Below are 15,827 nucleotides of genomic sequence, written 5' to 3' on the forward strand. Positions count from 1 at the left end.
TGTTGCTGTTCTCAGACACACCAGAAGAGGGCATCGGATCCCATTACAGATGGTTGTGAGCCACCATGTGGTTGCTGGGAATTGAACTCAGGACCTCTGGAAGAGCAGTCAGTGCTCTTAACCTCTAAGCCATCTCTCCAGCCCAAGAATTAGATTCTAAGTTACAGGACAGCCAGGGCTATACAGAGAAACCCTGTCTCAAAAAAACAAAACAAAACAAAAAAAGGAAAAAAAAAAAAGAATTAGTTTCTAACTGTATGATGAAAGTTAAGCGAACTACACACTACCTATAAACCTACACAGTAGCAATTTAATCCAGCCACCCCCCCAAATGTAGCCAAAGTTACAAAGATTAGATTATTTTCCCTACCTTATACTTTCAACCAGTAGCCAGTTGTTTGTTTTGTTTAATGTTGTTTTGAGACAGGGTCTCCCTGTGTATAACCTTTGAATGGCCTGGAACTTCCTATGTAGAACAGGCTGGCCTTGAAAGCAGAGATCTGACTTCCTCTGTGTCCTGAGACTAAAAACATGCCACCTTGGTAGCAAGTTCTTAGAATGAATTGGTAAGACATGAAAAGCAAGCAGATTCACATCTATGCTGAAATCCCTTACTAAGCAATATAAAACTGGTTTCTGGTTCAAAGACAGACTACAAAACATACCATTACGCTACAGTGTAATCTATCACCCCACCATATTTTATAACTAAGTTATACCAAGAATACCACATGCTTTAAAAAGATTTAAGTTTTGATGTCATACATCCTTTAAAAAACAATAAAAATGTATCAAAACTTATAGCTACATAACACATGTATGAGTGTATGTGCACCTACATGTGTGAGAGTGTACGTATGTGTCTAAAACATTTATAGGAATAGATAACATGTTCTTTAAAATTCCAAATTTGGGGCTGGGGTGAGGGCAGCTCAACGTACCATGAACAAGATCCTCAGTTCTATCCCCAGCACTGTCGCCTCTCAAAAAGATTAATTGATTAATTAAAACATAGCAGCTCACACTTATGTGGCACTTTTATCAGTTTGAAAATTTTCCCGCCAGGCAACGGTGGCACACGCCTTTAGTCCTAGCACTTGGGAGGCAGAGGCCAACCTGGTCTACAGAGTGAGTTTCAGGATAGCCAGGCTTACACAGAGAAACCCTGTCTCAAAAAACAAACCAAAAAAAAAAGAAAAAACAAAAATTTCCCAAACGTTCTGATCTTTAGACTACATGCCAACTGAAAAGGTTTCTGTCTTCCCATCCTTCCTCTGCTCCTAGTTTTATGACACCAGTCTTTCCTAAAAGATGTACAACGAATCAATACAGAACATGCACAATGGGTTCTAAAACAAGATGATTCTATTTCTAGTATCAGTGCTAATACAGCCAAGTAGATCTTCTTTGCTGCCTTGGATCCAATCCAAGGAACCATGACTATTAAGTCAATATGCTACCATTATCTCCATCTTTCACTCTTACTTTGAGACAGGGTCTTACTAACCCAGACTGGCCTTAAACTTGCTCAGTAGGCCAGGCAGGATTTGAACTTTCCATCCTCCTACTTCAGCCTCCAGTGTAGATGAAAAAACAGGCCTCTGTCAAATGCAAGTGAACCACAGGAGTAGGGAAGAAAGGGAAGCTGTTGCTGGTAAAAGAGTACAAAGTCTCAAGTGGAAAAAAAATGTTTCCAGATATCTGCTATTTAAAAAAAAAAAAAAAATGACTTTGTCAGAAACAATGTGGTTTGTACTTCAAAATACTCCAAAAAGTACATTTCAAAAGCAAGTATGTGTGGTACACACCTGTAACAATATGTGGGAAGCTGAGGCTGGATGATTTCAGATTTGAAGCCAGCCAAAGCTGCACAGTGAAAACCCTGCATCATTCAACCAATAATAAAAATAAATAAATAAATAAATAAATAATAGTCTTTGAAAAAAAATTCAAAGAGCTCTTCTCTCCAAAAAAAAAGCACAAAGTAACTGGCTTGATTTAATCCATCAGTATCATATTCATTATGCTCATTTATCTAAACATCACTTCATACCACACACATACACACACACACAACTGCGTCTTTTAAAAATAGAGCAGTGTTGCCAGATAGTAGTGCGTACCTTTAATCCCAGTACTTGGAAGATAAGACACACAGGTGGATCTGTTTGAGGCCAGCATAGTCTACACTGTGAGTTCCAGGACAGCCAGTGCTATATAGCATAGTGAAACCCTGTCTCAAAAAAGAGTAGGAGTCAGACTTGGGGGAGCTGGTGTATCTGCGAGTTCAAGGCCATTGGGTCTACAAATCAAGCTCCAGGCCAATCAGCTCTAGGTGGTTAAGACCTTGTCTCAAAGAAACAAAAGACTGGGATGTAGCTTAGTGGTGGAACACTTGCCTATCACACACATGGTCCTGCATTCAATCCTCAGAGATTCAACACATAAAACACATAACAAGAACAGTATAGTGCAATTTTTTTGTGTCCCCAATAACTTTCAATGAAATAAGGTAACATGCATTATAATAACCATGTAAGACAGCCACTTAAATATTGTCTTGGTTTTAGGTCTGACAAGATGTCTCAACAGGTATGTGAGCCTAATGACCTGAGTTTGATCCCTGGAAGGGAAGAACCAATTCCACAAAATTGGTCTCTGCCCTCCACCCATGTGTAATACATGACCATGAATGTGCATAACAAATGAAAAGGTTTTTTTTTTTAAAGGAAAATTTGTTACAGCCAGTAAGATGATTACTACACACCTTTTATTATTACTCCTAAGCTCATTTTATAACTTCAGTGTTTTTAAGATGGAACATGTTAGTTATTATAGTATTGCTAATATTCCAAACAATGACATAATCATTTTTAGTAGACTATAACCTGTGGCTCCTTTTAACCTGGCTTCTGAATAAGCACTGTCTCAAGTTCCATGGGCCTGCTGCCACTGAGAACCTACTCCATCTTCATTTTTCCTCAGGTACCCTAAGAACAGTAAAGACAAGGCAAGAAGTGCACCTGGCCTTTTTACAACATATTCTAGATTACTTTCTTTTCAACTAAATATTGATATTAATTTTGTGATACCAGTGATCTAGTCAGAAAAGAGCCAAGGTCCTAGATATATGATGAATAATAATGTATCAGTACTAGCTTACCAGAATTAATTTTACTTTTTGAAAGGATATAGACATCAAAATGAATGCAGCAATGTACTTTTTCAAAATCTGTTGGCTCTGGGAAGCAGGGTTTCATTCCTCCACCCAAGTGCAGAGAATTACTGCCATTACCCCAGACACCAGCAACCTCAACCCAGTACTTAGTATTTTAATGAATGGACTTTTTAAGTAATATGTATAGATACAGCAGACATGGGGTTAGAGACTAATATAGGAAAGAATTTCAAAATAAGAGCAAGGTGTTTTTCAAGATTAATAAAACCTATGGGTTTTAATTAACAGCCTTCCTTCTATTAAGGACCTAGCTACCACAGACCATTCCTTGCAGCTCTTTGATCAGCTGTATAATTTACTGACTCAGGCTAACTGGCCTGTTACAAGAAGAACAAATCCTCTTCAAACGCTTTCTAAGGTAACAGGTTTATAAATTCAGGAGCTATGTAGGGAAAAAACTTGCCAACTCCAAGTCCTGCCTCTACCAATCTACGACCTATGACCAAAGTGTACCTGAAAAACACTGCATACTCACTGGCAGTGTACAGTGGATTTTTTTTTTTTTTTTGCTATCATTCTGTAATCAACACACATTGACATTGCAATGGGAACATAAGGCCTCCAGAGATGCTCTAAGCCAGTGTTTCTCAACCTTCCAAATGCTGCAACCCTTTAATACAGTTCCTCAGGTTGAGATGACCCCCAACCATAAAATTATTTTCATTGCTACTACACAACCATAATTTTGCTATTCTTATGAATTGAAATGTAAACATCTGATAGGCAGGATATCACATACTCGACCCCTGTGAAAGGGCCGTTCAACTCCCAAAGGGGTCATAACTCATAGACTGAGAACTGTTGCTCTAAAGTGTCTATGAAAATTCTGTAGAAAGCATGTCAGCATCCAAGAATTTGGCTTTCTGAGTAATCTTGGAACCAAGCCTCTCTACAGATAGCAGGGGACAATTAAATTGATATTCAAATATAGAATGAAGCCAGGCATGGTACTACATGTCTTAATCCCAACAACACTCAGGAGACAGAGACAAGAGATCTCTGTGAGTTCAAGGACAACCAGGACAGCATAGTGAGACCTTGTCTCAAAATTGTTTTTAAAGAGAGATGAAAGAATACATACTATTTTTGATGCACCAGTAGAATGGAAGGGGATATAAATACAAAACATGACTTATATAAGATTCCCATACATGAAGCTTGATTGAGGATTTCAAACATGAAGATTTGGGGTAATAAGTATTATGAAGAAAACTCAGAATACAATGTTAAAGTCTGCACCCTTCTCAACTGTGTAAGAGCAGCTAGCAAAGCACTCTGGGAAAGGCAAACTTCACAGCAGCTGCAGCTACCGCTGTGCAGGAAGAATAGCAAATGCAAACAACCCGTGGCAACAAGGAGCTGAAGATGAAGAGGTGCCTCAAGGAGATAGAGACAGAGAGAGAGAGAGAAACAGAGAGAGAGAGAGAAACAGAAAGAAAAACAGAGAGAGAAACAGAGACAGACAGACACACACACACACAGACACACACACACACACACACACACACACACACACACACAGGAGATGGTGCTGGAGTTGGTCTCCCCGATCTGGGTAACTGATGTGATAAGAACATTTTGGCTTTTACTGAAATCAGTGAAATCATACTTTAGAAAAATGGCAGATCAGAGAGGCAGAAGGATCCCAGCTAGTCAAAAGAAGCTGAAAAATTGAAAAAAGCTAGAGTGTGGTTACAGGGCCAGAAATCTGTAGCTCCTAGAATGAGCTTATTAGCCAAATGAGGTCCTCCTATGTGGTCCAGAACCCATACACCCCAAAATGGTAATGTTGTAAGTCTACCATCTAACACTTCACTGCACTCTTCAGATACTCCAAGCAGGCAAGCAAGCAGTAATGCTTATAGCAATTGTGTGACAGAAGTACACTGAAGATGGTAAGACCCAAAAACCTAATAAAGACCAAACTGATAATAAATCTTGACACACCGTGTAAAGATGTCCTCTCTGCAAAAGATTTCAAGGTAGGGCCAGCAAAATGGCTCATTGGTTAAAGGCACTTAATACCACATCTGACGGTCTCTGACTTCCACAAATGAGATGAGGCACCTGTGTGCACATTCGAATGCGCACACACAAAAAAAAATTAAAAATGTAAAACAAAGTCACTGTATGCTCTCACCATATGCTGCTGCTGGCAGCAGAGGCAGGGGCAGGGAATCCAACTAAAAAGTCAGCCTCCTGGTTGAGCATGGTGGTTACACACCCATCAAAGGAAATTACTAACTCAAAAATGAGTCATACATACATGATAGAGTTCACTCAATAAACAGAAGAAGGAGCAGAACTAACTTTCTAAAGCTACACAGTTCTGAGTAAGCAAATGCTCTAAGATGGTTACACTCTAAAGACAAAACAGAAGACAAAATATAGTAAGCTGAGATATTTTGTATAAGAGTTAAACTACAAATTTTCTCAACTCTTGCTTTTAGGTCTTGATACAAGAGAAATTCAACCTTATTTTGTAGTTCCAAAAATACAAGCTTTGGGAAAATGAAGCCAACTTCAGGTAATCAAAATAATGACAATTTGAAAAGAACTGAAACTTACAGCTTGTATGACTCCATCAAGGACAGTTCAATCAATGACAGGAACTCCTCAGGTCTATTTTTTGTAATTAGTATAGGGGAGGCAGAAAACCTTAGCACTGTGAGAATTCAGTGTTCCTGAATCAATCACATCAGTTTTAGAGGTGTGACACATCATGTTTACTAAGGTGAATTAAGTGTGGGCAAGCAGAAAGGCTTGCCTAAGTGGTCACCCTTAACCAACACTAGACAACAAATGAAGGGCTTATGCTAGCCCAAGTTTCTATATATTGCGAACAGTTTTTTCTGAGTTTCAATCATGCAGTATAAACAGAACACAGAATACATGACTAAGGTCCTCAGTAGTCTCTTGTCTAGGCTTTCCCAACTGTACTTACAATACACACCCTTCAAGAACCAACAGATGAAATCTTCCTGACTGAAGCCAATTTGCTGCTAGTAAGACTTCAACAGCTCCTCAAACCATTCCAACTACACTTCAACTATGACCAAAGTCAACAGTGTAGTTCCAGTCCAGCTCCACACCTTCATCGTCTTACTCACAAGTACTCTGCTTCTAAATAAGGAGTATTTATCAGGGACAGCTTATATTTTACAGCAGCCTTCCTGTTTGGTTCTGATGGTCTCCAAGCTTACCATGAAAACTATATAGACCAATTTCATCACCCACTGACTTCCACTAAGCTGTATAGTGTTTCCTCCTCTAAAGCCATTAGCATAGAAATAGTTACACCGCCGGGTGGTGGTGGCGGCGCACCGCCTTTAATCCCCGCATTTGGGAGGCAGAGGCAGGTGGATTTCTGAGTTCGAGGCCAGCCTGGTCTACAGAGTGAGTTCCAGGACAGCCAGGGCTACACAGAGAAACCCTGTCTCGAAAAACCAAAAAAAAAAAAAAAAAAAAAAGAAAGAGAAATAGTTACACCAACACTGCAACACACAAATCCATATGCCTTGCCATTGTTTACTAGAGAACAGAACAGAAATTTCCCTAAAAAGTATCAATATTTACTGGTAAGGACATATTCACACAGTTAAAACTATTTTATGATTTCTTAAAATTGAACATAGGGACTGGAGGATGGCTCAGAGTTAAGTGCACTAACTGCTCTTGCAGAGGACTCGGGTTCAATTTCTAGCACCCACAACCATCTTAAATTCCAGTCCCAGAGGATCCAATGCCCTCTTCTGGCCTCTGGAGACACTGCATACTCATGTTTCACAGACATACAAAATAATCACACACATTTTTTTTAAATGAAAAATTTTAAATTAATTTAAAAAGTTTAAATACTAATTTGAAGTTCAGGCTCACTGCAATTTTAAAAAGAAACAGGGACAACAAAGATGCTCATGGGCTAAGGCACTTGCTGTCAATAACCCTGATGGCTGCTGGCTGGTGTTCTATCCCCAGAACCCACATAAAGGTGGATAGGGAGAACTAACTTCACAACATTGTCCTATGACCTCCACGTGCACATTGTGTTACATGTCTGTCTCTGTGTCACCTTACTCCCTCTCTCACTCACACACAAAGATTTTTTTAAAGAATTAAGAAGGGTAAAAACATTCAGCTTAAAGATATAATTGCTAAATGTTTTTTATAAAAGTTTTATTTGATAATGAAAATATTAAGTTCTGTTGAAAAAAATCACTCATATACAATTAGTTGAAAACTCTCAATGCACTCCGGAATCTGTAATAAAGAACTGATAAAAATGATAATCAATGGAGTTTGGTGGGCTGCATCTGTGTTTCCTGATACTTGGAGGTTGAGGCAGAAGGACCACTTGAACCCAGTAGACAATACAGACCAAAAAAAAATACATACCTAATTATTAATTCTATTTAAAGTTCCATTCATAGCAATGAGATATGTGGCTCTTCGGTTTTATGCTGTTTTTTTTTTTTTTTTTTAATTCAGTATACTACATATCTATGGACACTAGACCTACTACAAACTCACAAAAAAGTACAACAAACAACTCTGGTCTCATAAACCTAATGTCAGCCAGCTGAGGTGGCACACATATTTAATCCCGGCAGAGGCAGAGGGGCAGAGGGGCAGAGGGGCAGAGGGGCAGAGGGGCAGAGGGGCAGAGGGGCAGAGGGGCAGAGGGGCAGAGGGGCAGAGAGGCAGAGGGGCAGAGGGGCAGAGGGGCAGAGGGGCAGAGGGGCAGAGGGGCAGAGGGGCAGAGGGGCAGAGGGGCAGAGGGGCAGAGGGGCAGAGGGGCAGAGGGGCAGAGGGGCAGAGGGGCAGAGGGGCAGAGGGGCAGAGGGGCAGAGAGGCAGAGAGGCAGAGAGGCAGAGAGGCAGAGAGGCAGAGAGGCAGAGAGGCAGAGAGGCAGAGGCAGAGGCAGGCAGATCTACCTTGATCCACACAGGGATTTCCAGATCAGCCAGGCTATACAGCCTGCCCACCTGTGTAAATTAATCCTAGCACTACACAAGTTGGTTGAACAAGAAGCATTAAGATAAGCCTGGGCTATAGTAGTGAGAACCCTGTCTCCAAATTAGAAACCTAACTTTTTTGTTTATATTTTTTTGTTGTTGTTGTTTTTTGGTTTTTTGGTTTTTTTGTTTTTGTTTTTTTTTTTTGAGACAGGGTTTCTTTGTGTAGACCACAATGTCCTGGAACTCACAGAGAGTGCTGGAATTAAAAGCATGCATCGCCATTACCCAGCTTAAAACCCAACTTTTCATACCAGACATAAATATCAAACTCTAATTTCACAACACTTCTATCTTTTGATCTTTCACATGGAGTTTTATACTCCTTAGAACTTTGATCTGGCAAAATGGTACTAAAAATGGTAACTAGTTCTAATACTGTTTCATCCATTTAGAAGCCTAGAAATAGGACACTGTGACACATACCAGTAACTCCAGCTACTCAAGGTTGAGGGAGGAGTACCTGAAGCTTGAGATCAGCTTGGGCTACAGAGTAAGACTTTGTCTCAAAAAAAAATATTTAGACGGATGTTAAAACTTGGGCACAAGCTACCTAATATACAACAATACATACATGTTAAACTCCTAAGACTTCCAAGTATAGGAGTAAGACCTATTGAATGCATTGTTTTCTTCAATAAGTATTGGTGTGTGTGTAGATGCCCTGAAGCCAGATTTACACAGAATTGTGAGCTGCCCAAAGTGAGTACCGAGAACAGCCCACTCTTTTTTTATTGCGTTTAACTCCTATTCAAATTAGTCAATGTCAATTTAGAATATAAAATGTACAATATTAACTACACACTTAACTTTCAAACAACGAATTCTGACTGGACATGTGGCACATACCTGTAGTTGGGTCTCAAGGTCAGCCTGGGCTATATGAGACCCTATGTCAAAAATTTTTCAACTTTATTTAATGAACTCATAGAGATCCACCTGCCTCTGCTTCCAGAGTGTTGAGATTAAAGGTGTGTACCACTACACTCAGCTCAAAAAACTTTTGAAGCATTCTGATTTCTATCTTTGGATACAACTAGGTATTTTCCATATAGGTAAAATCCAGAAAATAACACTCTTTGGCTAGTGGCAAAGATAGGCCTCTGTTCAGCACAAAATGGTTGGGAAGATCCCCAAAATCTTCCCAACTTTTTGTCTTGAGATACTAATAGGTTGCAAGTAAATAATAAAACCTAACATCACTCATTTCTTTTTTCTTTGCAAGACAGAGTCTAGCTATACAGCCTGCCTTTGCCACCCAAGTATTGAGATTATAGGTATGTGACACCATGGCCCACAAAGCTCTTACCTAACCATTCTGTAGGAGTACAGTGAACAAGACTACAACCAGACAGTGGTGGAGCATGCCCTTAATCACAGCACTTAGGAGGAAGATGCAGACAGATCTCTGAGTTAGAGGACTTCAGAATGAGTTCCAGGACAGCCTACACAGAGAAACCCCGGGAGGACACATGACTAACTACAAGCCAGTACTCTGTAACACTTTTAAAGACTATTTCTAGTGGACATGGTAAGCTGGCTCTTACTACAGTAGCCCATTATTCACCCACCAAAGACCAAAGACACTACCTGTGGATATGTAAGACGGATTACTTCTACCATGACAGGACAAACTGGCAAATTAATATTAAAAGAAGCTGACAAGAATTGCTGCTCTTTTTCTGTTGTTTTGAGGCAAAGTCTTGTATAGCTCAGGCTGGCCTGGAACTCACTACATAGCTGAAGATAACCTTGAATTTCTGATCTAATGAGAAAACCATCACTGCTGGAATTACTGGTATGCACTACCACACCCTAATTATGTGACTGGGGATCAAACCCAGGGCTGCTTCATGCATTCCTGACCCAAGAATTAAGTTCTCAGTTGTCTGATTCCGCCTCACCTACCCCTCCATAAAAGTCAGAGGAAAAAAAAAATGGTATCGATAGGACAAATAGTTGTTTTTAATAAAAATTATTTGAATAAAAATAGGCCTGGCAGTAACACACTTAAATTGCCAGCACGTGGGAAGTGGAAACAAGATCAGGAGCTCAATCAAGGTCATCCTCAGCTAAACAAGATCTTTTCTCAAAAAAAAAAAAGAGAGAAAGAAAGAAAGAAAGGGAGGGAGGGAGGGAGGGAGGGAGGGAGGGAGGGAGGGAGGGAAGGCCTGCAGAGAGGCTGCTGACCTTACAGAGGACTAGAGTTTGGTTACCAGCACCCACATGATGACTCATAACTGCCAGTAACTTCAGTCTCTTAGAGATCTAACTCCCTCCTCACCTGACTTCTCCTGCCTCCTATGCACACATGGTGTACATACATAAACTATGGGCACATATAACTACACATAAAATTAGTAATTTTTTTTTAAGATTCTAGGGCCAGCAAGATAGCTCCTCAGCACTTGCTGCCAAGCCTGATGACCTGAGTTAAATTGACAGAATCCACATGGTAGAAAATGAAAACAGACTCCTCTGTGTGGTTCTCTGATCTCTATTCACTCACCCACTCATGGCTCATTGTGGCAAAGAAATGCCCACACAGATAAGCAAAACATTTTTTAAAAACATTTGAATAAACTATAGTCTCCATGTACTTGAAAATATTTGGAAAAGGCACTAGGCCATGTTGAGCAGGAGGGGGGAGGGGGGATCATCTCCATTCTATCATTAGCCATTCATCTTTCTGAGTAGATAGAGGAGAATGACCTCAACTTTTATTATGAAAATTATGACCTACAAACATTGAGTTTTTTCCACTGGCTATTTAGCTTATCTATCATGACCACCTTACAAATAAACCAAGTTTTGCTATGAGGTATGTGTACATTTCTGTTTCCTCTAGAAAGTATCTCTAGCCTTGTAAACTGCTACTCCATAAAGCCAAGTGAGCACCTCAGAGTACTACCCTCTACCCAAGAACTCAATCAGAGCTCACAGAAAGTTTTCATCCTTTCTCCATACACCCTCATTCAGCCAAGAAATAAAAGTATTTGAAACATGGTCAACATTTACTAACAACCTATGTATATATTCCTTAACAAAGCCATTCTGCTTTGTGTGTGTGTGTGCGTGTGTGTGTCATAATGCTAAAAAATAGTAGAACCTATTGTTTGTTTTCTCAAGATAAGGGTTTATCTTGGCTGTCTTGGACCTCAGACCAGGCTGGCCTCAAACTCACAGAAAGCCACCTGCCTCTGCCTCCCAAGTGTTGGGATTACAAGTGTGTGCCACCATGGCCAGCTGTAGAATCCATTTTTAAATAAGCTCTATCGAAAGTCAAATTCCTGTTCATTTATCACCCAATGTGTTAGCTGCTTAAAACCAAACCTTACACATTTCAATAGCAGTGAAAACAACAAAACATGTCAGTAAGAGCCGGGCAGTGGTGGCACACGCCTTTAGTCCCAGCACTTGGGAGGCAGAGGCAGGCAGATTTCTGAGTTCAAGGCCAGCCTGGTCTACAGAGTTAGTTTCAGGACAGCCAGAGATATACAGAGAAACCCTGTCTCGAAAAACCAAAAAACAAACAAAAACATGTCAGTAAAAAGAATGTCAACTTGTTTTATTTAAAGCACTGTACAAACCTTCATGCAGGACAAGTCAAGTGATGATTTTGCAAATACTCTTTATAACTGCTTCAAATCTCAATTCTAGACTTAGGCATTCATTTTAAAAATTATTTAGTCACAAACATCAGCTCTCAAGAGACACAATGTTTAGGAATGAACATTAAACAAAATAAGCGTACCCCTATTAGCCAAAGACCATTTTAATTTCTCTACCAACTCTTACAACGTAACACACTAGCTTCTCAAAAAATCCTTTACGTGCAAACTGTTCTAAAATTAGGAGGATCTACTAGAAAGCAAAACCAACACCAAAAAGTGTGTGCTTTCCATTCACGTGGCCAATTTCTGAACAACGGAGTGTACTTCAAAGAATGCATCAACTTCTACTTCTGCTGAAACACAGGTTTTATACATTCAGAAGTTCTAAGCACTGTTAAAACTCAAGTAGTCTCTGAATACTTGAACCCTTTACTTACCAAAAAAAGAATGGGAAACTACATTAAGCGCAACCAATCTATAATCAGAAAAAGATGACTAGGAATAACTTTTCTTTCGTGTTAATGCTCTTAGTATTTTAAATCCAACCAGATCCCAACTCCTCCTTGCAAAAGGAAATTTCTCTACTCCTGAGAATTTAAATTCACTCCAAAGTGCCCAGGGAAATTGCTGTTCAGCAAAAAAACTATTTCTGCAGTTGGAGAAAACTTAAAATGCCCCAGTGCCAGATTGGGTCAATTCCATTCACAGTCCCACAATCTCATCTTTTGGTGGACTAACATCCTGTCTAAAGTCAGAGGAAGACCTCGATAGGAGTTCGGAGTTTTAAAATACATTAACACGTGGGAGCCCAGAAGGGCGCAGAGTTAAGGTGGTCTTTGGCATGAGGACCGGCGAGGAGGAGCCGAGGAAGTTAATGGGTAACAGGGAGGGCTCCTGGACCTCAAATATCAACTCGGAGGTAGACAGCGGCGGAACGTCCTCCTCCACCCAAGCTCAGAGCCACTGCCCCAGCTATCGGGCTGAGGCGGGCAGCCCGGCACAGAGGCCTCCGCTGCCCGCGGCTTTCCTGCCGGGTCAGGCCGGGAGGACACCCAGAAAGCCGCGCCCGACTCCAGGGACCACGGGCCTAGGCCGCGCCTCCCAGTCCCCCGGGCCTAGGCCTCGGCCAGCTCCAGGCGAGGATCGACACGGTCACCCACCTGGGTTGCCAGTCATTCCAGCTCCGCGGGTACTTGGTGCCGCCGCCGCCGCTGCTCAGCCGAGACCCCGGGGCTCTGCGGCTCATTACCTTCCCCGACACGACATGGCCAAGCGCCGCCGCCCGAAGAAGCGCGAGTCGCCGCCTGAACCGGCCGCCGCCGACACTGCGATCTGGCCCGGGGCTGAGGAGGAAGCCGCGGAGGGGGCGGCGGAGGGCGGGGGAGGCGGACGGCCGTTCCGGGTTCCGCTGGAGCCCGCAACGCAGGAGCAGAAGGCGGGAGCGGCGCGGCGAGGGGGAGGCGGAGGCAGGCGAGGCGACGTCTCTTCCAGGGCAGCGCGCGGCCCGCGACGCTGGGGCCCAGGAGGACGAGGACAGCGAGGAGGCGGTGGCGGCGGCTCCTCACGCTCACACGGCCACGGCTTCCCCGCCTCCCGGCTCCGCCCGCCGCGCCGCCGCTGCCGCACGGCATGCTGGGAGCGAGGGGCGGTGCCGGCGCCCAAGGAGCCTGGAGAAGGGCGGGGCTCGGGATGAAAGGCGGGGCTATTGGTCACAGAATATGGACTGGAGGCGGGGCTTATGACAGGGGTAGGGTCACCTAGGAGGGGCGATGCCGGAGCGCCCCAAGCCTGGGGGAGAAGGGCGGGACTTGTTGGGGCGGGGTCTGTGACTGCTGAACCTGGAGAGGGGAGGGGCGAAAGACAGAAGGCGGGACCTGATCGAGAGGCACTAAAGTCCCGAGAGCCCAGGCTTCGAGGCGAGGTCCGCGTCCGCGTAGCCAAAAGGGGTAGGGCTTTGGGGAGAAGGCGAGAACTACTTGAAGGCAGGGACTCAAGCAGACCTCCCTAGCCGTCCTGGGCTGTGGCTCTGTCTGCGGGTGGTGGAGAGCGCTGTGGCTTCACCGCGGGGCATCATGGGAGAGGGGGGATCTCCTCCCCGGGTCCACACACGCCCTCCCCATACATTCGGAGGACCAGCAGTCAGGTGTGAACAGGCGTCCAATGAAGGACGGGAGGGGGGGCGTGCCCTTGAGCTCTGATGCGCGCACACAGCCGTGCCCTTGGCGCTCACGTGCATCCACCTGCCTGCCATCCTCTCATGGAAAAAATCGGAATAGTAAAATCGAGGAAGGGGAAGTGAGAGCAACACCTTTTCAACCCCCCACCTGATATGTCATGCAGTCCTGATACATTTTCCCAAATGTGGAAACCAACGCCTGCTTCCTGCCACATGAACTGTGCTCTGTAATCCTCTGGTTCCTTCTAGTAGTAAAAGGCCTGTTAACCCACACAGGCCTGAAAGAATTCGATAAAGCATTGGGCACTTGTGAACGCAGTATACTCCTTTGTGTGCGTGTTTATACGTGAAGTCCAGAGACCTTCAGGTGTTGCTCTTAAGCCTCCAGCTACTTTGTATTTTGAAGTAAGGTCTCTCACTGGCTGGCTGGAGAGCCCCAGGAATCTGCCTGTCCAGAACGCTAGTTTTACAAACGGTGACACGATATCTGGCTTTTTTTCAGGTGGGTTCTCCTGTTTGCAATGCAAGCACTTTATTAATGACTGATCCATCTTCCTAGTTGCAGGCTCATCCTTAAAAATAGTCAAGATACACATCAAACAAGTATTTAAACCTTTTCCGCATAAAGTTTTTAGGCCATCCATTGTTTTGCATTACAAGGAGAAGTATGTATCCATTACTTAAGTAATCCAAAATTGTTACCAAGGACATGGCTCAGAAAGTAGAGTGCTCAAGCAGTAGCAAGCACAAATCACTGGCTTCCATCCTCAGCACCCCATAAATGAAACATTGATGACCTATCTGTAACCCAGCATTCAGGAAATGGAAACCGGAAGTTGTTCAGGCTCACCTTTGGCTAAGTTCCAGGCCAACCTGGCCTACATGAGACCCAACCCACCCAACCCCCCAAAAAGAAAATTATTACTAAAAAGTACTTAATTATGAGGCGATATCTCCCTATGAGTATATCCCTTACATTTTTCCAAAGGAGGATATTGGATCTCCTGGAACAGGAGTTATAGGAAGTTTGGAGCCAGCCAGTGGGTGCTGGGAACCAAACTCAGGTCCTCTGTAAGAGCAGTGTATATATGTTCTTGAGCCCTGTGGTAAAGTACACCTTTAAGCCAGGACTCAGAGTCATGGGCAGGGAAATCTCTGTGATTTTGAATCTATAAAAAGAATTCCAGGCCAGCCTGGAATACATAATGAGACATGAGAATGAATGAATGTGTATATATATATATATATATATATATATATATATATATATATATATATAATTTCTTTTATATATATTTATATATTCATATATATATATATATATATAATTTCTTTTTTTTAAAGAGAGGAGTACATATTCTTAACTGCTGAGCCATCTATCCAGCCCCAGTCCTTAGTACATTCTTTTGTTTGTTTGCTTTTGTTTTTGTTTTGTTTTTTAGTTTTTTGAGACAGGGTTTCTCTGTGTAGCCCTGGCTGTCCTGGAACTCACTCTGTAGACCAGGCTGGCCTCTAACTCAGAAATCCACCTGCCTCTGCCTCCCAAGCTCTGGGATTAAAGGCGTGTGCCACCGCCTGGCTTTTTTTTTTTTTTTCTTTTCCTTAGTACATTCTAACATATCACCTAATCACGATTTGTTCTTTTAGCCAAAACTCAACAAAATTGATGGAGTACCTACTAACCAAGAATTTGACATAGGACAGCCATCAGCACCCAGCCCTCAAGAAGCTTAGGGAGAAAGCACCAAGGGTAGCACCTATCATAAGATCTGACTGAAGTCTTC

The 15,827-nt window shown here is 42.6% G+C and overlaps 1 protein-coding gene across 3 annotated transcripts in view; it reads right to left on the minus strand.

Annotated features, from left to right (window-relative positions):
- The window catches only part of Smg1 (SMG1 nonsense mediated mRNA decay associated PI3K related kinase), a 100,420-nt gene extending 87,254 nt beyond the window's left edge, over positions 1–13,166 (minus strand). For 2 of the 3 annotated variants that reach the window (XM_076941543.1, XM_034505599.2), the window contains exon 1: positions 13,028–13,166. In XM_076941543.1, coding sequence (XP_076797658.1) covers positions 13,028–13,113 — 86 coding nt within the window. In that variant the 5' untranslated portion in view covers positions 13,114–13,166. The remainder of the gene's footprint in view (positions 1–13,027) is intronic. The other variant, XM_076941546.1, reaches the window with a different exon arrangement.
- Between the last annotated feature and the right edge of the window lie 2,661 nt (positions 13,167–15,827).

The sequence above is a fragment of the Arvicanthis niloticus genome, chromosome 1 (assembly GCF_011762505.2).
Source record: "Arvicanthis niloticus isolate mArvNil1 chromosome 1, mArvNil1.pat.X, whole genome shotgun sequence".
NCBI classification, from domain to species: domain Eukaryota; kingdom Metazoa; phylum Chordata; class Mammalia; order Rodentia; family Muridae; genus Arvicanthis; species Arvicanthis niloticus.